At 45.5% G+C, this 26,687-nt stretch overlaps 1 protein-coding gene across 3 annotated transcripts in view; it reads left to right on the top strand.

Moving 5' to 3' along the window:
* Nucleotides 1–26,687, top strand: part of ASB18 (ankyrin repeat and SOCS box containing 18) — a 60,001-nt gene that overhangs the window by 4,903 nt on the left and 28,411 nt on the right. The window contains exons 2-3 of one of the 3 annotated variants that reach the window (XM_063104251.1): nucleotides 13,646–13,757; nucleotides 16,980–17,247. In XM_063104251.1, coding sequence (XP_062960321.1) covers nucleotides 13,646–13,757; nucleotides 16,980–17,247 — 380 coding nt within the window. Of the gene's footprint in view, nucleotides 1–13,423; nucleotides 13,758–16,979; nucleotides 20,952–26,687 lie in introns of those variants that run through there. The other 2 variants (XM_063104242.1, XM_063104233.1) reach the window with 2 other exon arrangements.

The following is a 26,687-nucleotide window of genomic DNA, read 5'->3' as shown; positions in this document are numbered from 1 at the left end:
ACAGACACTACTGGGATTAATTTTTCTGCAAAGAAATATTTAACTCTACTTTCTGCTAAAGACACGTCTCTACTGTTTAATATTAGCAACAGTTGCATTATTCGTCCTTGCCTCTTTCCAATACCAATTGGCTCACTAGCCACAGGGAACCCAGAAAGGGAGAAAGGACAGCTGCGGGAGGGTGGCGAGACTATCTTGCCCCCCAAATGCATCAACTGTACAATTTGGCAACTGGTGTAATCAAACTACTTAAGAAACAACTGATTACTAATTGCTATTATTAAGGATGTCAGCATTCCATGATTTTGCGGCTGATATGTTATATACAAGTCAAGATGCTACTTGAATTCTTAATTGAAATAGAGAAATAGAGGCATTATGTTGTGTTTGGGGTAATGGTATTTAAGCAGCCAGGGAAAGTTAAAGAAATACTAATTGGGTTTTTATTAAGAGACCTCACCAGCAGCATGTATAGATGGGGAGTGGGATGGGTAAACGTGCAGTGGACATGTACATACATGGGAAAAGGGGGTCCGTTTGCAGAAGGTGACTTCTCTCCCAGGCCTGACACCAGGCGCACCCTGCCGCAGAGCCATGTCCTCGGTTCCCTGAGTCAGTCATCCTTCCTTATGCCTGCAGGGACGTCTTTCAGGACAAAACCAACAGCTGAATGTAAGTTGGATGAGCACAGCTCCTGCCTTAGAGGAACCCTACTGCACCACAATAACAAAGGGGTCCTCACAGATGCAGGGTGACATGGGCCAACCACATGAGCAGCGAGGCAGCTGGGTTCCTGCGGGCTCTGCCACCACCTGCCAGAACGTGTCGGTCCACCTCTCGGAACCTTCATTGCCCCATTTGAAAAAATGGATTGGTCTGGAGCATCTCTGAGGCACTGAGCAGATTGGACTCACCAGGGTTGTAAGACCAACAATTTGTGTTTGTGGAGGAGATTAGCAACATTCCCCTGACCAGAAGGGTGTACCCTAGCAGGGGCCTGCGCTGACCGCTCCGTGCCTTCAAAGGAGGGGCTGCACCTGCTGGCTCCAGGTCAACTAGACAGGGAAGGGTCCCCGGACGGCGGGTGGGGGACAGCTTTAGAAGTGCAGGCACGGAGTAAGCAGCAGCCTGGCTCAGGGTTTGGGGAGACTAAGCCCCCAGACCAGGGTGTGTGAGAACTAGAACCACCCTACATGGAGACAGAGGGGAATCGACCACGCAGCAAGACCAATGGTTTCCCAAGGGCCGTTTGTTCCCTTTCCACTTTTCCAGCTGAGAAAAACCAGGCTTACGCCTGAGGTCCCGCAGCAAACAGGTGGTGGAAATCCAATGCTCTTCCAGCATTCTGGGATGCCTACAGTTCATCCTATGGCTGCAGTTTACAGACAGGCACACTGAGTCTCATATGTGTTCACTCACTGGTCAACAGCCAGTTAGAAGCAGAGCATAAACCAGGCATATGCATATGATATGTTTACCTCATACTTCACATGCAGAAAAATATCTCCCAATTCCTGACTTGTAGTCAAGGGCTCCTGCTGCCTGCTCACCCGGAGACATTTTGCAGGAAGATTCATGAAAAACATTTCTCCACTGAAGCCGTGTACAACCCTTGACTTGACATTAAGTGTGCACACTTGCACACGCATGCTCACGCACACAGGCACACGCGTACACATGCACGCATGCATACACACACACACACACACACACACACACATTATCAATAGCATGGAGTCCCTGGCTTCAGATAATTCAGCAGAAGTACGCTGAAAACAACATGGAGTGAGTGAGGTGCTTGGCTAGAGAATAAAAATGGCCATGGCAAGTAGAAGATCCCGTGACAGGGAAGGAGGACAGGCACTCTGCCACCTCTGCTGTTCACCCTGCCAGGGGATGTGGGGGCAGGGAGACCCTGCTCGAAGCAAAATGAAATTAAGCCTTTCTAAGTACTTATAAATCAGCACCTAATGACACTACCTCACCACCAGCCTGAGCATCGCTCTTATTACTTTGATTCACAAGCCAGGAAAAGATCCGGAATTATGCACAAATTATTGTCCCATCTTCTTAATTAACGCTGATTGCAAAATTCTTGCTAAAGTCCTTGCTAACAGACTCAATTATGTGCTGCCTGAATTGATTCACCCAGATCAAGTGGAATTTATTAGAAATACACTTTCCTACAATAACATCAGATTATCTTTGAATATAGTTAAATTATTTAGGAATAAAATGGCTGCACCAGCAGCCCTTGCTATAGATACAGAAAAATATCTCCCACCACCTAGAATTAAAATATTTCTCTACTTTCTACAAGACACACACCCTAGGTTCTTTTTTTCCCCAGAAGCAGGTTGGATCGCACTGCGCTGAGATGAGATGCATGCCTCAGAGCTAATGGTCCTGTTTCAAAGGCACATGGGCAGGAAGAAAAATCCTACAGGGTCGGATCTCAGCTCCCGCCAGTATGAACCGTCACTGCCTGTGGAACACAGTGAAATTGCAATTAGACTAAATCAGGGTATTTTCAGAATCAAAACTGAGAAACAGGCTAATAAAGAAATAATGTATGCTGATGACACACTTCCATTAGCATCACTCCCAAGCACACTGCAGAGTTTTGAAAGAACAAAAAGATATGAGGATAATGGTGAAGCGGCTTCTCTACCTCTCCAAGATGACACCGGTTTCCTGCAATGGAGCGCTCTGCTTGCGAAATAAACATTCCAAACAAACTCACTGGAAATGGCAAGCACACTCTCTGTAGCCTGGTTCTACCTTCCCAATCTAATTTCCCATACCTACTACAGCACCTGGATATGGAACAGGGGCTAGGGTGGTCTTATTTGCCTTATCCTGGCAAATACTAGAAGTATGACAAACATTTATGGACCAAATAGCCTATGGAGGATGTTTTAGAAATCTCCTGGGTTGGCCCTGGAACGATAAACATGTTCTTGAGAGGTTGGGCTCGAAAGGTGGGGAACACAAAAAAAGGGGACACAGAAGCACACACAGGGTGCACATGGCACGTTGCCAGTGCGGTGGGTCCCGACTGGAGCTTGGGGTGTGGAAAACCAGAAGAGAAAGGAAAATCCAAGCAAAGAAGTTGGGGTTATATTGTAGGAGGCAACAGATTCTAGACGTAGATGTTCACATTGATCTGGAAAGGCAGCGAGAAGCTGCCCAGCAAAGGAATGAGATCATCTGATTTGGGGGAAAAACATAAAACTCTTTTGGGTAGACAGGAAGGACAGAGGTGGACAGACGGGAGCCAGGAGACACCCCAGCTGTCTCTCACACCCACTCCCTTCCTTCTACTAACAGCATCCCGATGGCAATGCAGTGTGCTCACCTGGAAAAAAAGCAAACAAACACAAAGGAACATTTCTAGTGTTTAGTCTTGCTCCAGGCAACAACGGGCTTAAGAGCAGGTGGAACACGAGAGAAGAAAAAGCCAGCAAATTGGAAAAACAGATCAATAGAAAGTGTCCAATCTGAGGAACCGAAAGTAAAACAATTGCAAATGAACAGGACTGAGGAACAACAGAAAAGGTCTAACATATCAACTGGAGTCCAAGGAAGAGAAGAGAAAGGTAACAGGGCAGAAAAGAGTAATTAAAGAAATAACTACCAAACATTTCCCAAATTTGGTGGCAACAGACATAATTTGCCAGATTCAAGAAGTTCAGCAAACCTGAAGCAGGGCAGACTTGAGAGAAAAGCGTCAGGCGTGTGCCTGGACCCTGGATGCTCAATCACTATTGCTGAGAATTCACCTTGAGAATAAAGAGCGGGTTTCCTTGGAGTGAAGGGGTGAAAGTGCAGAGAGGACGCACTACGTTGGACATTTGGAGGTGAGTCGTGGAACTCTCCTGCGCACAAACCTGCAAGGCTTCCCCACTGCCCGCAGCAAAGGGAGGCAAAGTATGGCGCAAGGGCCAGCTGCCTGTTTTTATGAATAAAGATTTATTGCAGCACAGCCATGCTCTTTCATTTACACATTGTCTACAGTTGCTTTTATGCTGCTATGGCAAATTTGAATAGTTGCCAGCAACGGTGTAACCTGGAAAACCTAAAATATTTGCCATCTGGCACTTTACAGAAAGTTTGGTGTCCCTGTCTGACATCATATAGATTGATGTTATTTAGATTGCATATAGCAGACACTCAGGGCCTACGGCTGTGCCCTGACCTCACTCACCCCCCGCCCTTCACCCACGCTGTACTCCAGCGACTGGTTGGTGACAGCGCGGTTCTGAGCATGATGGGAGGCAGGTGTTGCTCTGGGAAGTGTTTGGCACCAAAATTGACAGTAAGCATGTAGAAATGTTTACAGCAATTTGACACATTAATACAACATCCACGTGTGTGATTCATAGACTTGTGATTATATGTCTTTTTTTCCGTTTCATTTTTTCCAGTAATTAATTTTCATTGTATTTAGAAAAGAATCAGTCTGCCACAAATTAGGACCCCCCCCCAAAAAAAATAAAACATCCCTAGTCCTTCCCCTCAGGTGGTTGAGAAACTCTGGACTAATCCGTGTTTCAGTGACACCATCAATCCTGGGCCTCTGCTCCTCCCTGTCCTCATGCACAGGGACAACACACCCATCTACCCTTCTGTGGGGCTCAGGAGCCTCAGGGGCTTGTGGCTCCAGGGTGTTTGCTAGGATCAACACCTAGAAGCCTGATTGGCAGGAGGGAGAAGGTGACCCATGACACAGGCCAGACCATGCCTTGGCCAGCCCCCAGGTTAGCTCGGCAGCTGAGACGAGCTGTCACGGTTTTCCCACATTGGGTCAAAATGGCAGGACGTCTCCACCTGTGCCTGGATCTGTTATTGGATGAGGGTATTCTTGAGTGAGGCTGCTCTCTGCAGCAGAGACAAGCACTGGAGGAGCCGACAGCTGATGACAGTCCTCCCTACAGTTGGGGTCTGGGCAGCAGATCTGTGTCCCCAAAGGGTCTAGGTCCCGCCCCACCCCTCAGCTCTGGGCCTCAGGCCCACTCTCTGCAGCTGCTTTATCTCCTACCCAGATCTCCCCCTGCCTGATTCCTCCACATTGTCAAATTGCTGCCTGATTTTCAGAACACCTGCCTTCCAGACTGCACCCTTGTCCCCTGCACCATAGCACCGTGGCTAGTGTCACCAGCAAGGACACAGCTCCCCCAGCAACAGGTCACAAGGAGGAAACAGATGCCATGGGGAAGAAATACACTTCCTGGCCGTGCACCCTCCCCCTTGCTTTGCTCAGATGCCACCTTTGGAGGAAGCCTCTCCTAGCCCTACTCCCTGTCACTGCGATACCTCATTTGATGCACTCTAATCATAATACTGGCACCTCTGTACGGCAATGATTTAATTCCCCCGCTAGTTAATGGTTGCCATGTCTAACTTTCCCACTAAATTTAACATTCTTTAAAGGCAAGGATTTCTATTCTTTATCTCTCTATGTTTGTAGGACCTGAAAAATGCTCGGTACGTGTAAACTCAATATAGAGTGTTTCCAAATTGAATAGAAATTTACCCTCCCACCTGCAAACTATGAGAGCATCGGTGACACTAAACTCTTCTAGAACTTGATTCTAGAAAAATCTTTAACAATTTGTTAGGCAAAACAGACCTCTTGTTATTTTAACCTGCATTTTATGTTAGTAAAATTGAACATCATGTATATGTTTAGTAGTCATTTATTTTTCTCATAATGTTTTTTTTCCTAAAGTTCTAATTTGGGGGCAATAAAAAAATAAGTACAATGAAGTTTAAATCCATAAGACCAAACCAGCCTCCCTCTGCTCTATGCAGCATCTCAAAGCAGCCAAAAGAGTCCACCAGGAGACCACCCTCCTCCACTGCAAAATCAGTAAAGTTCTTGTTTCTAGCAGGGATTTAAGGGATGATGGGGCATAACAATCAGACCAAACCAACTTCGAGAGAGGAATATTTTGCTCTCTGTGTGAGATTCATAGAAAACAATCAGTCCGAACATGCGGTTTGTCTCAAGAGGCAGGAGTTGCAATTTTATCATGTAATTAAATCCCCAGGACGGTTGTAAAGAAGCTTCGTCACCTTTATCAGGAAAGCTTCAATGAGATGCTTTCCAGCAATGTCCCCAGAATCTGTAAATGCCCTTCCAGGGCTATTTACTTGTGGTTGTGCACACCGAGGGTGCGGCGTCTGCGTTTCACACTTGACCACATTGGAAGCTCAGCGTTCAAGGGCACCTTTGTTTCTGAGCTTCCAAAAAAGCCCTCCTGGGCTGTCAATGAAACCAACACTTGACCTTTGGATAAGATCACGTTAATAATGAGAAGTGACTTTGTTGTTTTGCATTATCTGCTCTGGGCTCGGTAGCAATATCGGGAAATAAGTCAGCGAGGCGGTTTCCCCCACGTTGTGTTCTTCCCAATCTCATGATGGGAATGAGATTTCTTAATAATGTGAAATCAGTACAGACAATTTAAGTCATTATTAATAGATACACTTGATCTGAGGAAGTAAAATGTTTTAATGTTTTGTTAAATGAGGTGTGCCGTGCTAACATTGTTATTCAGAGAGGAGGTTAGGATACTTTAACACTTTTGATATTAATGTCTGTGTGACTAACTCTGGTGGGTGGGTGCATGTATCTTAGAAGTCGTAAAAGCAGAGCATTACACACCTGCCCGGCTTCCTATCTTTCAAATATTTTTACAAATTGCAAAAAACAAAAACCTGCAAGTGGTGGGGGTGAAGCAAGGGTGGCTTTTAGAAATTAAATAGGGAGAATAAGGATGAAAAAAGGTTGTGAAAGTCAATCCACCGGGAGACCCGGGGCTGTTGTGCCAATTGGTAGTAATGCTGTCCAGTAGGATCCCATAGGACTTAGTGCACGGCCATTTACGAAAAGAGTTCCCCTAGGAAGTACAGAATTGACGAGGTCAGCAATATATATGGGCATATTTAAGAAAGTGTGCACAGAATCTCACGATATCCACAGGGTAATGACTTCTTGCTCTAGTCTGCCCATTTACTTGGACACTTGGCCCCAGAAGGAAGCCAGACATTTGCCAATAGCCTAGGAAAGAATGCAAACATTTGCCCTTCGCAAAAAAAACATGAGAAAATGGCAGAGGCGTCCTGCTGCCTCAGAAACTCTACCTCTTGGCTTGAACGCATGGAAAGTTGCTGCCATGGAGTAAAGCCTGCCAGTCCCACATTTCAGGCTAGCTGATCCAGCAGCGCTAATCCTCAGAGGCTTCTGAGGAAAAGAAAATCAATTCAGTGGCAGGAAGCAAAGATCCCGATACACAAGAAAATAATAACTACCATTCCAACACAATCATTCGTATAGCCCATTATAATTTCAAGGTGCATTTTACCTTTTTTTTTTTATCTCATTTAATCCAAAGGCAAAAACTCCCTCATTAGCTACCTGCACTAAAAGACTCCAGTTGTGAAGAACTGGTTTTTGAGTCTCCTGCAAACAAAACATTATGCCTATTATTTAAAGCCCAAAAATAATTCTTTGCAAAATAATATTCAAATCCAGTTGACTACCTGGCTAGTTATTGGGGAAATTTAGTCTATGGTACTCAGTCATCCAGACAAAAGCTGGGCACCCCTCCTGTTGGGATTTTTGTCTTCTTTCCTAACCTCACTCCATGCTGCAGCCAAAGGCCACAGCAATCCCACTAGTTTAGCGATTTTCCATGGTCCACCCATACCTATGAGGTTCCTCCATCAAATAGGTACCATTTGATAGCTTATCTGAAGAACTAAAAATATTAGGTGTACTGATTTGGAGAAAATTTATATCCATCAGAATTCCTCTCTTTCAAGAAGGGCACTGCATCTGTTCATAAGCACCTGCTTGACCAGTGCCCGGGAGTAGAAGCTGAAACCCAGCAGGCCCTGAGAATGCACGGAACCACAGCGAAAGGGAAACAGGGAGGATGTTAACGGTCACACCAGAGAGAGAGGAAGCAGAAATGGAGGAGGGTGGAATAGGGCTGCGCACGCTGTGATGTGCCCTTTCACATCTTCAGTACAATTGCCAACCTCACTAAGTGATGTTGTTAGTGGGCTGGCTTGAAAACAAACAAACCAAGAAAACTCAGATGAGCTGATTGAGTACGCCAGTGTGGGTGCAGGACAGAACCTACACAGTCCCTGCAAACACAAAGGTCAAGGCAAACACCAGGAGGCAAAGCACGGGAGCTCTGGGGAATTCTAGAGAGGTCTCCCGTTTCCACAAAGCCGAGGATCCCACGGGCAATTGAACTTAAACTGACACCTCACTGACACTCTACAGACACACTTTCAACATTTTTAAAATAACTCCAAATAATGTGCTACATTTATGACACCTAAGTTTGGGTATAACTATCAACACATCCATAGAACCAGCAACTTCTGAGCTTAAAAACAAGAAAAAGAAACCTCTAGAGCCAAAAATAGGGGAACCCACAGCAGTGAGTGCAGTTTAAGCCACACAATTCACAAGGACAATAGGATCCTATAGGCCTGAGATATTAATGGTAGCTTGGGGCATTGATTCAATCAGCTCGTTGCTCCGGACTTTTGAGAACTTTTGGAATCCTGATTGTGTCATGCTTATACCACCCATTTGATACCCACCGTCCATATTTTCACTCGAATCACTGATAAGTATACTGTACAGGGTGGGCTGAAGGCAGATGCTGTGGCTTCCTTTTAGAGCAGTGGTTCTCAACCTGGCAACCCCAGGCTGCCTGTTAGAAGCGCCTGGGGAATCTCTGACAGCCCTTATGCCCAGGCTGCATTCCCAGCCATTACACCAGAATCTTTCAGGTTGGGATCCAAGCATCAGTGTCCTTTCCCAGGCATCGGTATTTTCTAGTGCTCTCCAGGTGATCCATTTTTGAAGCCAATGTTTGAACCACTCTTTTGAAAGCATCATGTGTATTATTTCTCCAGTTTGAGTTATTTAGACAGATTTTCCTAAAGAAAGATTCTTTTTTTTCTATCTTCTCCAAAAGATTTTCATGAAACCTTCCATTGTGGGATAAAATACACATACTTGTTACCTATATCCCCTTTGCATATAAATGAATAACCGTGTCAAAAGAGAAAATTCTTCTAGTCCACCCTGACTTGTTCCTAGTGACCCACAGAGCTCCAAGTGACCCCACTCCCTTTTCTAAATATTTCCAAGCCATCTTTTTCCTAATTCATTTAGGGATCTTGCCCAGGGCTAACGTCAAGTTTATGAGTCTCAGGAATCCAAATGATTTTCCCATTCAAACACTAAAACTCTTGTCTTCTGGTCCTTCTTCTGTTTTATCCTGATTCCTCAGAGATTTTGACAATTGTTCAGCGACTTCATACACAAGTTCACTCTTGAAAGAAGTTGAATTTTTATATTCCTGAAGTTGGCAGGAAAGATAAGACTTTAGTTGCATCTTAAAGCTATGCATTGGCTTTGACTAAGCTAGAAAGGGTGAGGACGATAAAAGTGAGATAAAAATGGCTCGACCCAAGGAAGATCTGGATGGGCAGGACTGTTGTGCAGCAAGAAAGAAGGAACCAACCAAAAGCACTGGGTCAGGAAATAGTGTTACTCACAAACTAAAGGACACTGGTCAGCAGGTGGGAAAGGAGACTAAAGAATCTGTCTGTGTGGTTCTCTGGCCAGTGCTTCATCCTGTGTGATCCGTGCAACCAGAGGTACTGTATTTTTTATTTCTGAATTCCCAAAATCTTACAGTACACCCTAAAACGTAATAAAGGTTACATAAATGCTTATTGGAATGAATAAATGAAAGGATTGGTTTTCAGGTTTGTTTGGGGTTTTTTAAACATAATAGTCAACAGTGTGGCTATTCTTGTTTGGGCGGGGGGAGACAACTCTCTGCCATGCCTGTAAAGTAATCTACATGTCCCACTTACAAAACCAGTGCCGTCTACCATGCGCTATTTTTAAAGCTCTCACAAAGAACCAAGTCTGTTTCTTGACTACTACTCCCTACCCACTGGAATCAAGCTTGGATATTTAGGGAGCTGTTGACAAATAACACTTGGAAAGCTAAATTTAGCATAGAACGCACCGTGGAATGGCTTTTATCCCTGGACTTACCTCCAGTGTCCCACCCTTTTTAAAAATAACCCTGACGAATTATATCAGGTACAAAAAAATTCTCCAGTTTAAAGTGAAACACGAGCTCAATTAGGATCATATTACAGTGTGCATGAACACGTCCTTCAGAATTTATCTAATTACGAACAATCAGACTGAGAAAAATAAGACGGCAAAATGGCTATGCTTAGAGAAATGAAAAATATGAAAATTTAATATTGCTATTGAAGTGAACAGAATATTTAAACGAAGGCGGGGTGGAGTCGATGGTTTTATTCTAGTGCACTTTTGCCGAGGGGTGGGTTCTGCACGGTGCTGCTGTGCACGGTTTCATGCATGCGGATGCATTTTCTCTCTCGTGAAGGCTGTCCATTCCTTGCAAACATGGTCTGTATCTTCTTTACCGCAGTGTTTTCCACTGCACTCTGCAGTGTCCTCAGCACACAGTGGGCCCTTAAAAAGATATCTCCGCTGTTCCCATTGAGCACATGAACGCTGCTTTTCGCTACTAGTAATCTGGATGAAGGAGATACAAGGGCACTTCAAAAAGTTCACGGAAAAATAGAATTAAAAGATAACATGAACCTTCCCATGAACTTTTTGAAGTGCCCTCATAAACTTGAAAACATGTGAAATGAGGTTTAACAGAGTCCTGTGGCATACTCAACAGCCAAGGTCGTCTTACGAAACCATAAGCTATCTTCCACGTGGGGAAAGCTGGGCGGAGCAGAGAAGCCCACCCCGAGCGTCTGAGACCTGCCCTGGGCCAGCCAGGGGTCCAGGTTACCACCTTGTTCTTCTCTAAGAGAAAAAGGTAGCAAGTAGCCAAGAAGAGGAAGGACCGCCGAGGAAGTCTAATGTGGCTGAGCACATTTCCAAGAGGCCAATCCATTCATTCTTTCAGCTGTTCGCACTGAGGGTCTCCTGTGTGTGGAACACCGTGCTGGGCACAGAGAACCCTACAAAGATGAAGCAGCAGCCCCTGCCCCTAAAAAGCTCATGGTCAAGAGGGGGCACAGACAAGAACCCAGCCGCCATAGCAGAGTGCCCAGCAGCACGGTCAGGGTGCCAGGACAGACATCAGGACCAGTCATAGGTGTTAAGGAAGGCTGAGTTGACTCTCGGAGGATAAGGGGGAACATAAGAATTCCAGGCAGAGAGGACAACATGGACAGACACCTGGAGGCCGCAGAGGTCAAGGCACAGTCAGGGGACTGCAGATCCCTGTGCTGAGGTGTGGCATGCTCAGGGGACAGGGGTGGGGGGACAAGGTAGGGAGCCCTTATGCTCACAGTTAGGTGTGTGGGCATTGACCTTCTCAGGATTGAGAAACTTGAGAAGGCGACCTGAATTTCCAAGGCCCAGTTTCCTGATGTGCAAATGACACTACCACCTGCAGGGGTAGGCCTGGACACAGAGCCACTTGCAGTGGGTGCCCAGTTAGCAGCAGCCCCCGGCTCCAGCTCACCCCGGTCCCCTGAGAGCTAAGCCCAGTGGGCCCTTCTGCAGCCTCAGGACTGAGCCTCAGTCGGGGCATCAGAAAGACATGACAAAGATAAAGATAAACCCAGGGCCCCCCTGGCAGCTAGCTTGGGTTGTGATCAAGTTGTCCCCCAGCCCCAGCCAGGGCTGTCCCTCGCCAGTGTGGGCCCTCAGCTGTCATGGCACAGCCTGCATGAAGGCATCATAGCCAGCTAGACAGCACGTCCCTCCCCACCCCAGCACCCCCTGCAGCCCTCCTGTAGGAGAACTGTGGGTTTTACCATTGGGGGAAAGTGCCAGGCCTTGCGTCAGTCATGCACATATGCTTATGCCTGTAACTCGGGTCTATGACAAGGGTAAAAATATCTATATTAATCTATAAGTTCATGTGGTTTCCCCTCCACCTTTCCACAACCTGTTCTAAGGAAGACAGAAGGTACTTCGCTGGACTCCCCTTTGTTGCCGAAAGTTTCAGTGCAGGGCAACCCAGAGGCCCGGTTACTGTCACAATAAAGTGCCGACACAGAGCCTGCTCAGGCTGGAAGCCCGCAGCTCTGGGGGAGCTTAGGGAGAGGACGGGGAGTCACTGGACAGCTTTGTGTGCAGAGGAGATTAAGAGAGGAGGACATCGGATAAGAGGGTACTTAAGAAGCTCAATTGTGACCCAGGAGGTACTGTACCAATGAACTCTATTCTTTGACTTCAAATCTTTTCCCTGTTGCTTCTGTGCTGTTGTTGGTCTGATTGCACACCACTAAGGACAGGTCCTATGGGTCCACAGGTCTAAGGCTGCCAGCGAGTGGGTGGCGACTGTTATGTGGTCACTGCTGTGGCTACTGAACTCTGCTGTTCTAAGTTCAAAATCATCAGCAGTAGATGACACGTAAATTCATGAGCATGGTGGCATTCCCATAAACTTTATTTATGGGCTTTTTTGAATTCATATAATTTTCACATCACAAAATAATCTTCTGATTTTTTTCAACAATTTATAAACATTGAAGCCATTCTTAGCTTCCAAGCCACACAGAAACTGGGCATGGAAGGTGCCAGCTGGTGACAGTTCATGCCCTTTCCAGCACTAACATACAAAGAGTAGGTCCTGCTCAACTGGCACCACCTTCCCTTGGGGAGAGTAAATTCTGGGCACCAAAGAGTCCTCTCTGAAAAGTGGGTCCTGCCAGTGTTGGCCCAGTTCTGAGCAGGTCCTTCCTGATGCATTTGGAACCCAGGCAGAGTGGCGTGGGGGTCAGAAAATGGATCTGGAGGCACATACACATGGGCTCCAATCCCAGCTCAGCCACTGACCAGCCGAGCAGCCCCAGACACGCTATTTCTCTCCTGTGGTTGTTATTAGGAATAGATATAATCATATATAAAAAGCAACAGCTGCTTCATAAATATTTGTTTCTTTCTCTTGAGTTCAAGACTTTCATTTCCGAATTCTAAATATAGTACAATTTTTTAAACCTGAGAGGATATTACGTATCTGCTAAGCATCTTGGTCACTGAAATCGTATTTACAAGCTGATCACTTAACCTACACAGGTAAATTCAATGCTGTTTAAGGCTGGAAAATCATCGGTTTTGCTGTTTAGCCGGATAAAAGAGAAAGTTTCACAAGGAAGCGTGTGTGCTGGATGTCTGCCCTGGATGTGTGGAGAGCTACTGTGCAGACAGACAGATGTGTCTGTCCCTGGGGTTAGCATCTTGATCATCACAAGGCTGAGCACCGTGGCATCTCAGTGGTCACATGACCCTGGTCATATCAAGTGACCATTATCACATTGGAGCCCACAGGAGTTATAAATACACCACCATCGGGCCCCAACTGGATGACAATTGAGTAATGACAATAGAAATAGCTCACACTCCATAGGACCATCTTTCCCTTTCCTGAAGAACTTTTCTGAAATCAACTACTTTGCAATGGAGAGACGGCCAGAGACAGTCAGAGGAAAACTGCAAATCTTTCAGAAGACGGAAAAAGTGCCTCAAGCGACGGCAGGATCCCCAGTGCTTGAGTACCATGCTGCCTTGGTCGCGGGAGACCTGGAGCATCTTAAGCCCCTCATGGACCAGTTCTTCCAGGATGCTAATGTGGTGTTTGAGATCGATAAGGACGAGATGGAATGGCAGGTGAAATCCCCAGCCACGTTCGGACTGTCAGGTACCCTTGCTCCTTTACAGCTCAGTTATTTATTTTTTAAGGAGCTACTAACACTCTCTCAGAATGTTTGGCTCCTGTGTGCAGACTGGGCATGTGGGCACCGCATTTTAACATAGGCGAGGAAAGGACGTCTGTAAATGAAATTCCTGCACCAGTTTTAAGATGTAGGTTTTAGGTGATGGGATATGAGAGGTCTAATTAGAAAGGCAAAATGATTGCCATCTGATGCTGCTGGCCACCTCGTCTTTAGACAGGAGCATTGTTTCTCGTGCTGATCTGCCAGTGCCTGCATGTGGCAGCCAGGGAGGCAGGAACTGGAGAAGGAAAGTCTCTCCTTCGATTGCGCCCTGGTGAGCAGCTCTGTGCAGGTCCTTCTATGAATATGTGAACACCACAGATATGGCGGGGTGACTGGGGCACAGCCAGCATCAACAGAGGGAGGACCACAGGACTCTCAGCAGATCCTCCTCCTGGAATCTCAGGGAGCCTGAGAATGGGGAAGGAAAGGGAATAGAACCAAAGGTCCTCGTGTCGTATGTATCTGAATGTACTCTTGCTGCCTGGACATGGTCACTATGTGCTGAGCAGGCAGGCAGCCCCCCAAGTGGACAGATGTCCCCCTCACCCCCATCCAGGATGTACAGACATTTGCCAACCACCAGGCTGCATCCTGAGCTTTCTTGGCTGGTACTCGGCGTTGGGCGTGCACACACACACACACACACACGCCCACACATCCCACAGCCCAGCCCCCTAACATGGGTTCAGACGCAACATATTTACCAAGAAGTTTCATGTGTTGGAATCTATAGCTCTGCCAGACCGTGGGGATTTGAGAATGTGAGGTCAGTGGGCCAACTGCCAGTGCCCTGTGTCCCTGACTTGTGAGCTCTGGCAGGCAAAGAATGCGGAAGGTCCGCTTCCAAAGAACTGACTCAGTTCTGTTTATACCTCACACGGGGAGAAGGGAATAAACCCAAAATATTGTCAAAGGGCTGAGTAGTTCGTAACAACCAGCAAGGTGGTAAGGGCTGTGGGGAGGGCAAATGCCACTTCTAGTCTGGCCTGTACCACCTCCCAGCTGAGCCCTTCTGAGCTCCAACACCTGTCCCAGACCACGAATGCCAACTTCCTGAATGCTCAGTTCATAATTATTTTGTAAGAGTCACATGCTTCCCAGACCTGGATACACACACGCACGCTCAGATGCCACTTCAGACAGAGATTAACGTTAACCCATCTTTCACACACTTGTCTGGATCCAAAGTCTGGTTCCTTCTTCCCTCCTTAATCTTTCCACCCCTAAGTTCTGCTGCTTTTCTGCATCACACCTGCAGGCAGGAAGTTAGAGCATGCCTACAGCACCGGGCATGCTCTGACACCGAGCAAACGGCAGCCCTGAGACCAGCACTGGCCTGGGGCCTGGCTGCGGGCCGGGAGAGGGGTAGGCAGCGGCCAGGGCTTCCTGCTCTCTCGGCTCAGCCACCTGACTTCCCTACAGCAGAAATGACTAAGCCCTGTTTGAGAACAGTGGCCCCCTATGCTCTGCCCCTCTTGTATGAAAACTTCCTGTTGGCCAATTGCAGCTGCTCCTGATTGGGGCCATGGGAAAGAGAGCATTGGGAGCACACCTAGCAAGTTCATGGCGGCTGGCCCCCTGTCACCTCTGCAGTAGAATGCTGACCCATTCAACTCACAGTCCAAGGGGAGCTCTGGCATGGGGGTGCTGGTCTTTAGAGAGATGTGCCACATGGAGAGAAGCCTTCATTCATGTTCCTCCTGGTGGCAGAACCAGCACAGAGGGTGGGAGTTATAGGAAGCTGATTCAGGCTTTCTGACAGGGAGAGCTGCCCCAGAAACCGGGTTCTCTTGAAGGCTTCACAGAAGCTCATCGGCACCTCCCAGGACCTGGAGATGGGTGCTGGCCCCACGCTTTGGCTGAGCGAGATGCTCACCCATGGCCTCCTCCCATCAGTCCACGGGGAGACTCAGGAATCCAGGGTGGGTGAACGAAGCTGCTGAGGGAGGGTGGGGTGGGGATGGGAACTTAACTGGCCCTGGAGAAGGCAGGGAGTTGGCTTCATGTCCCAGGAAAATGAATAGAATCAAAGAACCAGGAGTTGGCCTCTGCAGGAATGCAGGTTATTGCTATCACTAAGAACTATCTCCATCCTTCCCCCTCCAGATCAGATCTGATCTGTACTGGGAAGGGCAGTCCAAGCCCACGCAGGCCCACGTCCCCAGGGCCTCTGACCACCATCGCGCCACACCAGGGATGACAAGCCCCCACTTTCCCCACTGAGTGAGCAACAAGCTCCAGGCTGGGCCTTTGGGACTTGGGGCAGACAGGGACTCTGCACCACACACAAGTAGGTAATTAATGAATGGTCTTTCAAACCTGCTCAGCATGGGTCCCGAAAAGGAGGTGGCCTGTGAAAAGGGTCTCCTGTGCAGCTCATTACAGCCACGGTATCGATTCTCCCATCATTATCAGAAGGCCTTCCTGCCATGTGAAATCCTGCCCCTTGATGTGTGCCCACCAGGGACTGCTCCCCCCCGTCTCCACCAGCGCTCCTGGCCGCTAACAACCTTCCACGGGCTCTTTGAAAGTGCCAAAGTTTTCAGAGAAGTAAAATGTATAGCACCTGCTCCATTCATCCCTCAAGAAAGAGCAACCCTATACACCACACACACACACACACACCCCTAAAAAGCGCAGAGAAACAAAACAGAATTGTGCTGGATGTGGCCCACCACGTCAAAGCGCGCTTCTAACACCGAGCCACTTCCAAGAGAGCTAAACTCTATCCCAGTCCTTTTCTTGAGCAACCTTGGTGATGCGTGGGTCAGTTTGTTTTGTCTGTTGTCTCCTCTTAATGATAAAGGGATGAGTTCAGGGCTCAACCGAGACAGGGCTGGATTCTGGAAAATTCCACAGCTCACTTTCTTCCCTCAAGCTTGGAAAATGTGGATTCCTCTCTTAATTATCTCACCGTTCACCCGGCTTGGTCAGCTTTTAGCTTCTTGAATCTTACCCGATTCCCCAGTTGCCCCCAAATTTGGCAAAACCCTGTGGCTTCTCAGTACCCCACAGCCCACCTGTCCAGCTCAGTCTCGGCCTTTTTCATCTCCCCCTTGGATTTCCTTTCTCCCTGCTGTCTGCATCTCTGTCTCCCGCGGGTCCTCCCGCCCCCCACCTGACAGCCCCTTCCCTCTCCCCAGGCCTCTGGACCCTGGAGTACAAGCGCGAGCTCACCACGCCCCTGTGCATCGCGGCGGCCCACGGCCACACAGCCTGCGTGCGACACCTGCTCGGCCGCGGCGCCGCCCCCGACGCCAGCCCCGGCGGCCGCGGCGCCCTGCACGAGGCCTGCCTCGGGGGCCACACGGCCTGCGCCCGGCTGCTGCTGCGGCACCGCGCGGACCCCGACCTGCTCAGCGCCGAGGGCCTGGCGCCCCTGCACCTGTGCCGCACGGCCGCCTCGCTCGGGTAAGGACCGACCCAGACCCCGGACCCCTCGTCCTGAACCCGGGACCCTCGGCCACCAGTCCCCAAGCCCGGACCCGGTCCCGATCCTCCTCAGCCCCTGCCCTGGCCCCGGACCCCGGACCCCTCGTCCCGAACCCGGGACCCTCGGCCACCAGCCCCCAAGCCCGGACCCGGTCCCGATCCTCCTCGGCCCCAGCCCCGGACCCCGGACCCCTCGTCCTGAACCCGGGACCCTCGGCCACCAGTCCCCAAGCCCGGACCCGGTCCCGATCCTCCTCAGCCCCTGCCCTGGCCCCGGACCCCGGACCCCTCGTCCCGAACCCGGGACCCTCGGCCACCAGCCCCCAAGCCCGGACCCGGTCCCGATCCTCCTCGGCCCCTGCCCCGGCCCCCGCACCCCTCGTCCCGAACCCGGGACCCTCGGCCACCAGTCCCCAAGCCCGGACCCGATCTCGATCCTCCTCGGCCCCTGCCCCGGCCCCCGCACCCCTCGTCCCGAACCCGGGACCCTCGGCCACCAGTCCCCAAGCCCGGACCCGGTCCCGATCCTCCTCGGCCCCTGCCCCTGCCCCTGCCCCGGCCCCGGGCGGGTGTCATCAGCGCTGATTGCGAGCGCGAGGCGGGGACGCACGCCGCGTAATGAGCCGGTGATCACGGGCCTGCAGACGCTAAAAGGCCACTGGCGGGGGTGCGGGCTGAAAAATTAGGGTTTTTCATGATAATTTTATGCAGAATAATTGGCACAGTGTGACATCCATGGCTAGCTCCTCGGGCGCGAGCTTCCGAGCCCCCTCGCGGGCCCAGCCGGGTCCCGGCTCCGCCAGCTCCGCAGCCGCGTCCCGCCCCCAGCCCTCCCTGGACGGCCGCCTCCCCGCGGGGTCCCGGAGGTCCCGGCAGAGGCAGCGCCGACCTGGGGCGTCGCGCGGCACGTGTGATCGGGTGTCTCAGCCTGCACTATGTCAACTTGACGTTTCTCCTAGGATGTCCCCGTCCCTGCCCTTGGGGTTATAACTGCTCGGCCTTCGAGCTCTGTGGTGGGGATGAAATAAAATGCCCCCTGTAAAGTGCTCGGGACACGGTCAGCTCTCAGAAACTGTGTCGCCCTGGCGGTTTTTCCACCAACTGCCCAGCCTTGCCCGGTGTCTCCTGCACCAGGAGGGCGAGGGGACGGGCAGCCGGGCGGCTGGGCTCTCAGCGACCCAGGCAGGCGCGCACCTGAGACATGTCACCCACGTTCAGAGGGGACTCAGAAGGGCACAACCACCGGTCTTGAGAATGACTCGAGGCAAACACGGTTCCAGCGATAATGTTTAAAAGTAGCTTTACTGAGGTGTAATGCACTGCACGTGTTTAAGGTGTACGATCTGATAAGTCTGGGCGTATGCACACGCTCATGAAACCGTCCCCACCGTCAAGACAGTGAACACGTCGTGGCTCCCAAGAGCTTCCCAAGCACAGCTGTTATCTCCGTCCCTAGCCCTGGTCTGCTTTCCATCATTAGAGCTTAGCTTGAATCTTCTGGAGTTTTATATAAACAGAATGTACTCTCTTTTGTCTGGCTTCTTTCACGCAACATAATTATTTTGAGATTCACCTCTGCTGTGTGTATCCATAGTTCACTCCTTTTTATTGCTGCATAGTATTCCATGGTATGGGTGTGCCACAGTGTGTATATTCATTCATAGGTTGAAAGACATTTGTTTGCTGTTTGGCACTATTACAAATACAGCCGCTGTGAACAATTCTGTGCCAGCCTTTGTATGGACAGATGATTTCATTTCTTTTGGATAAATCCCTAGGATTAAAATGACTGGGTTGTATGATAAGATTACTGGTTTCCAAAGTGGTACCGTTTTACGTTTCCACCAGCAATGTTTGAGTGTCCTGGTTACTTCACATCCTCAGCAGTACATGGTATGGTCAGTCTTTAATTGTAGACATTCTATCAGGTGTGTACAAGTATCTCATTATAGTTTTGATTGACATTTCCCTGGTGACTAGGGACATTGAGCATCTTTTCACGTACTTACCTGCCATCCATATATTTTCTCTGGTGAAGTGTCTGTTCAAATCTTTTGCACATTTTTTAAATTAAGTTGTTTTCTTATTAAATTTTGAGATATCTTTATGTCCTCTAGAGACAAGTCCTGGTCAGATATGTGATATATAAGTATTATCTCCCAATCTGTGGCTTATATTTTCTTCTCTTAACAGAGTCTTTTGAACAATGAAAGTTCTTAATTATGATGGAGTCCAATTTACCAGTTTTTTTTTCTTTTAGGGATTGTGTTGTGTGCCTAACCCAAGTTCACAAGAATTTTCTCTTATGTTTTCTTCTAGAAATTTTATAATTTTGCATTTTATGTTTAAGTCTATGATCTACTTTCGATTCATTTCTGGATATGATGTAAGGCATGGATTGAAGCTTTGTTGCTTGCTCGTTTGCATACGGATATTCAAGTGTTCCAGCACTGTTTGTCAAAAATCCTTTAATTTCTCCACTGAACCGCCTTTGCACCTTTATCAAAAATCAATTGATTACATATGTGAGGGTTTATTTCTGGACTCTCTTATCAAGTACACACAACACAGGGCAAGGTCTGACTGATTCAATTGGTAGAGACACAAGGAGCCACTCTATTACATAAACAGTGAAAGGAAGAGTAGCCAAAGGTACCATCTCTTTGTGGTCCTTGTCCCACACACCAGAAAGGATAACACCTAAACAAAAGGGGCTGGATGATCTCAACGTGACTTGAAGGATACCTCCTTGCTGAGCAGCCCTATCTAGACTTCAGCAGAACAGGTTTATACTCCACAGCTCCACTCTGAGGGAGGCGAGGCAGGATGCTTCATCCTCATCAGAACCCAGGAGGGCATAAGAAACTGCCTCATGACAGCCACACAGGGGACTTGGGGAGGCAAGTGGACTATAACCTTAATGCAGCTCCTTACAAGCTTCCCACCCAGGGGAGTAACACGGTTTTCCACCAAGATTTAGATTCAGCAGTGGTTCAAACTTTTGCTTGCTTGGCCTACATGGATACATACAAGGTCACCAGTGCGGCCGCGGCAGAACTGTGCCCCTACGGTATCTCTATTCTTCTCCGTTTTAACACCAATACCATATTGTCTTGGATACTGTCACTTTACAGTGAATCCCGAAGTCAGTTAGTATAAGTTCTCAACGATCATTCTTTTTCAAAGTTGTTTTGGCTATTCTAGTTCCTTAGCATTTCCATATGAATTTTAGATTCACTTTATCAATTTCTACAAAATAGTCTGCTGGGTTTTGACTCAGGTTGCCATGAATCTGTAAATCAATGTGGGGAGAATGGACATCATAAAAATACTGAGGCTTCCAGCCCACGAGCACAATACACCCCTCCATTTATTTAGGTCTTCTTTGATTTCTCTCAGCTGTGTTTTATAGTCTTCAGAGTGCAGAGCTTGCACATATTTTGTAAGATTTATCCCTAATTATTTCATTTTTTGATGCTATTGTAAATGGTATTTTTTAATCTCAATTTCTGATTGTGTGTAGTTACTATGTAAAATTGGTAATTTATTTTTTATATTGATCTTATGTCCTATAACCTTCCTAAACTCATTAACTGTTCCAGCAGATTTTTGTAAATTCCATGGGATTTCTATGTAAGCAATCACATCATCTGCGAATAAACATTATTTTACTTCTTTTGCGATCTAGATGCCTTTCATTACTTTTTCTTGTTTTATTGTATTGGCTAGAACCTCCAGTGCAATACTAAATTGAAGTGGTGATATTAGAGGAAAGCATTAAGCCCTTCACCATTAAGTATATTAGACGTAGGGTTTTTGTAGGTTTTCTTTTTCAGAGATAGAGAGCTCCCTTTTATTCCTAGTTTGCTGAAAGTTTATATTAGAAATGGATATTGAATTTTCTCAACTGCTTTTTTACATGTATGGAGATGATCATATGGTGCATTCTTTCTCTGTTAATATAATGATTTACATTGACTGATTTTCAAATGTTAAACTAACCTTGCATTTCTAGGATAAACCACACTTGACCATGAGGTATTATCCTTTTTTAATACATTGTTGGGTTTGATATGCTGAAAAAAATTTAACATCTACATCTATATTCATGAAAGATATTGGTCTATAGTTTTCTTTTCTTGTAATGTCTTTGCCTGGCTTTGGTATCAGAGTAACGCTGGCCTCAAAAGTGATTTGGGAAGTGTTTCCTCCTCTTCTGTTTTCTGAAAGACCTTGCATAAAATTATTATTTCTTCCTTAAATGTTTGGTAGAATTCATCAGTAACAGTATGTGGGCATGAAGTTTTCCTTGTGAGAAGGTTTTTAACTATGATCTTAATTTCTTTACTAGGTATAGGGCTACTCAGGTTATTTCTTTTTGAATGAGCTTTAATACTTTTTAATACTTTTAATACTTTGTATCTTTTAAGAGACTTATCTCTTTCAGCTAAGTTGCTGAATTTATTGGCATAAATTTGTTCTTTATTTTCCTTTTAATAGATATAGAACCTGTGGTGATATGGCCTCTCTCATTCATGATATTGGAATTTGCCTTTTTTCCCCCAATCAGTCTTTCTTTGGGTTTCATTGATATTCTCTATTGTTTTTCTGTTTTCTATCTTATTGATTTCTTCTATGATCTCTATTATCCTCCTTTCTGATTCACACTGGGTTTCATTTGCCCTTTCTTTTTCTAGCTTCTTAAGGTGAAAATTAATGTCATTCATTGGAGGATTTTCTTATTTCTAATATAGCCTTTTAGTGCTATACATGCCCCTCTACATCCCAAATATTTTAGCTGAATCCCACAAACTTTAATGTGTTGTATTTTTACTTTCAATCAGTTTTAAATATTTCTAATTTCCCTTTTGAGTTTTTTCTTTGAATCATGGATTATACAGAACGATGTTATTTAGTTCCCAAATATTTGGGGATTTTCCAGGTATTTTCTTTTATTGATTTCTTCTATTATTGATTTAATCCCATTGTGGTTACAGAACTTACTTCGCATGGATTTACTCATTTTAAATTTTTCGAGACATGTTTTATGATCCAAAATATATTCTGTCTCAGGCCAGCCTGAGGCTCACTTGGGAGAGTGTGGTGCTGATAACACCAAGGCCATGGGTTCAGATCCCTATACAGGGATGGCTGCTTAGCTCACTTGGGAGAGTGTGGTGCTAATAACACCAAGTCAGGGGTTAAGATCCCCTTATCGGTCATCTTTTAAAAAGAACGTTCTATCTTAATAAATGATCCATGTAATACAGAAAAGAACATGTATTCTGCAGTTGTTGGGTGGACTGTTCTGTGAATGTCAATTAAATCAAGTTGCCTAATAATGTTGTTTAAGACTTCTATATCCTTGCTGGTTTTCTTCATACTTGTTTTACTAGTTATTGAAAAAAGAGCATTAAACTCTCTGACTATAATTGTGGATTTGTCTATTTCTTTTTTCAGTTCTATCAGTTTTTGCTTCAAGTATTTTGAAGCTCTCTTATTAGGTACATAAATGTTTAGCATTGTTATGTCCTCTTGAATAATTGACTTCTTTATCATTATGAAATGATATTCTTTATCTCTGGCAAAATACTTTGGTCTTAAATCTACTTTGATGTTAAAGTAGCTAGTTTGATATTAATATATTTTATTTTGATTAGTATTAGCATGGAATTCTTTTTTCCAACTGTATTAGTTGTTTATTGCTGTGTAACAATTTAGCACAAACTTAGAGACAAAACAACATGCATTTATTATCTCACAGTTTTTGAGAGTCAAGATTTAGGCATGGCTTAGCTAGGTGTTCTGTTTCTGAGTCTCTCACGAGACTGTAATTTAGGTAACAAGAAGGCCTAGGGTCTCATATGAAGGGTCAACTGGGGAAGAATCTGCTACCAACCTCATGTGGTTATTGTCATAATTCAGTTCCTCAAGGACTGTTGGATTGAGAGTCTCAGTTCATTGCAGACCGTTGGTTGAAGGCTGCCCTCAGTTCCTTGCTGTCTTAGTGCATTCCTGATGCTATAACAAAATGCCTTGGACTGGGTAATTTACAAATAATAGAAATTTATTACTCACTATTTTGGAGGCTGTAAAGTCCAAGATCAAGGTGCCACCGGATTTACTGTCTGATGAAAGTAAAGTTAGAAGTAAATCAAAGGTTCCACCCACACTCAAGGAGAGGGGATAAGGGCATGAAAACAACAAGGTGGGGATAACTGGGGGACCATGCTAAAGGCTGGCTACCATACCAGCCTTTCATTTTTAACTTATTTCCATCTTTATTTTTTAAGTGGCTTTCTTGTAGGCAGATTACAATTTGGTTTTGTTTTTTAATCCAATCTAGAAGTCTCTGCCTTTTAAGTTGGTGTTTAGATCATTCACATTTAATGTGATTTTGATATGTTTGCATTGAAAGCAATTATTTTGCTATTTTTTTTCCTGGTTATATTTTTATTCTTCTGAAATACCTCCTCTGCCATCAATCCCATCCAGTGTATTTTTCATCTCAGACATTGAAGTCAAATCTTAGGTCTTTTTTATATATTCTATGCCTTTACTTACATGTTCAATCTTCCCTCTAGCTTCTCAAGCAAACAGAATACAGTTACAACTGTTTTAATGGCCCTGTCTACCAATTCTATCATCTGTGTCATTTCTGGGTCAGTTTTTATTGACTGTTTTGTCTCTTTATTTCATTAGGTGCTGGGTATTTTTGTATTTCTATCAATATTCTTGACCTCCACTCTGGAATATAAAGTTATTTGGAGATAGTTTGATCCTTTTCAGTCTTGCCTGTAAGTTCTGTTAGGCAAGATTACAGCATTATTTCTTCTAAGGTTTTGTTTTGTTTTTTCTGCACTACTGAGACAAGACACTTCTTAGGACTCTAATCTGTGTCTCATTGCTTATGAGAACTTACACTTTGGTTGTTGAAAACAGGCACTATTTCTGGACCTATGTATACTATAAGCACTGTTTCCCCTAATCCTTTTAGATGGTACTTTCCACAGCCTTAAGTAGTTTCTTCATGTACCTACACTAATCAGTACTCAGCTGAATACTCAAGGGAACGCTGCAAAGTTCTTTCTCTGTGAAGCTCTCTGTTCTCTAATACTCTGCCCTACAAATTCTAGCTGCCTTGGCCTCTGTTTTAGTCTGTTTTGTGTTGCTATAACAGAAATACCTGAGATTGGGTAATTTATAAGGAAAAGAGGTTTATTTGGCCTACGATTCTGGGACAGCTGCATCTGGTATGGGCCTCAGGCTGTTTCTACTCATGGTGGAAAAACAGCAGGCAGCTGGTGGGTACAAGCAGATCACATGGCGAGAGGAAGCAAGAGAGAGAGAGAGGAGGTGCCAGGGTCCTTTAAACAACCAGCTCTTGCTGGAACTAATAGAGTTAGAACTAACCCACTGCCCCACCCCCCAGAGAGAGCATTAACCCAGTCATGAGGGATCCACCTCCATGACTCAATCAGTTTCCAACACTGCCACATTGGAGATCAAATTTGCACATGAGTTTTGGATGGGACAACACATCCAAACTCCATCAGTCTCCCTAGATTTCCAGCTCCATCTCTTCAACTCAGAGAGCTCATCAGGCTCTGCCTGGGTTCTCTTCACAATAGCCCAATTTGGGAGCCCAGAGACTCTTTGGGAGATTGAGAAATTCAGTGTTTGACAATCACATTGAATCACAGTGAATCTCATTGACAATCACATTGAATTCATTGGGGAGTGAGTTCAAATCTGTGACCCATTTCTGCCTTGAGCTGCAGGCATTCTTCACTTTCCACTGGGAGGTTTTCTTTCCAATCGTCTAACATGGGATTAATTTGTACCTCGTTTTCACTTCCAATTTTTTGTTCTTGACTCATTTGGTAGATGATTTTCTGGGATGTACAAAGTTGCCATCTTGTGACAAAATTATAGACATTCCATCTATTTTTGAAAAACACATCTCCAGGGTCAATCAATAATTTCATTCCTGCAAGCATTCAATCACCAGTTGTTGAACTCTGTGAAGTGTTGAGGCTGTGCTGTATTAGGCATAGTCCCTGCCCTCAAAAGAACTGCAGTTTCAGGGGAGAGGAAGGTAACAATATAGCAGTGTGCTATACATTGGGCCAGAAATATGTAAAATATAGTATGTGCACAGGGATACAGAGTGTGGACTGGTGGATTTCTACTGGAAATTTTCTAGGACAGAAAAAAGCATAAGCTTTATTAAGAAACATAAGCCAATCAAATCAATTGCAAAAGTCTTTCTATGTACTAATAAAGCGGGCAAAATTATTAATCAATTGCACATTGATTGCATTCAATTTTGATCATATTTTTATTCCATGTAGTTTTAAATCTACATGTGCATATTTTACCACATTTGAGGCCTGCCCTGAATTCCATCACTTACTAGCTGTACAATATTAAGCAAGTTCTTGAATTTTTCTGAGTCTCAATATTCACATCTGTAAAAAAAAGGAGTAATAATTTAGTCTACTGCATAGGATGGTTATAAGGATTAAATAAATTAATATAGGAGAAATGCTTAGAATAGCACCAGCATATAGTGATAATTATTTAGGTGCTGACTCCAATTGCTGGAGCCTTGTGTATAATCATTGTGTTTGCTTTATGGGAATTGAAACAATATTTCACTATTTTAAATTAATTTGGGGAGTTGTTTCTTTCCTTTATCTCCATATTTTTTGGTCATCTATAATTTATTTGCTTTAATGTCCTTAGTCAGAAACATATATTTTCCTATGGAAAATATAACCCAGTTAATGATATCCCATGTCTAGGTGTATACCATGGCCCCCACCCTCAAAAAAGCATGCGTACGTTACTCTCTTGTTCATAATGAAGTTCTCTAAATTCAACATGGTGTCCTGGATTGGATCTTGGAACAGAACATGGACATTAGTGGGAAAACTGGTGAAATCCAAATAAAGTCTGCAGTTTAAAGTATTGTACCAATGTTACTTTCTTAATTTTGACAAATGTACCACAATAATATAAGATGTTAACTTTAGGGAAAGCTGGGTGAAGGGTATTCAGGAATTCACTGTGCTACTGTCTTTGCAACTCTTCTGTAAATCTAAAATAATATTAAAATAAAAAGGTTTTTAAAAATCAAGTTTGCTTCATATCTTGGGTCCCAACCCCGCACTTTATAGTATTACAAAAATATTTCTTTTTTCTGAGAAATGAGAATGCAGCACTTAATCAGAGCACAAAAAAACCACCAAATACTGAGAATCTTGACAATAGCCCCTAAGATAAGCCAACAAACTTACATTTGGACATCATAAGGAGCTGAAACCACATGCAGACCACGAGAGCTACTCAGCTTATACACTGTGCAATAGAAACTAATTTCCGGGCTTCAGCTGGTTTTTCAAAAATCATATAGG

This window comes from Cynocephalus volans, chromosome 1, assembly GCF_027409185.1.
Source record: "Cynocephalus volans isolate mCynVol1 chromosome 1, mCynVol1.pri, whole genome shotgun sequence".
Lineage (NCBI taxonomy): Eukaryota > Metazoa > Chordata > Mammalia > Dermoptera > Cynocephalidae > Cynocephalus > Cynocephalus volans.
This window is presented reverse-complemented; position numbering and strand designations above follow the sequence as displayed.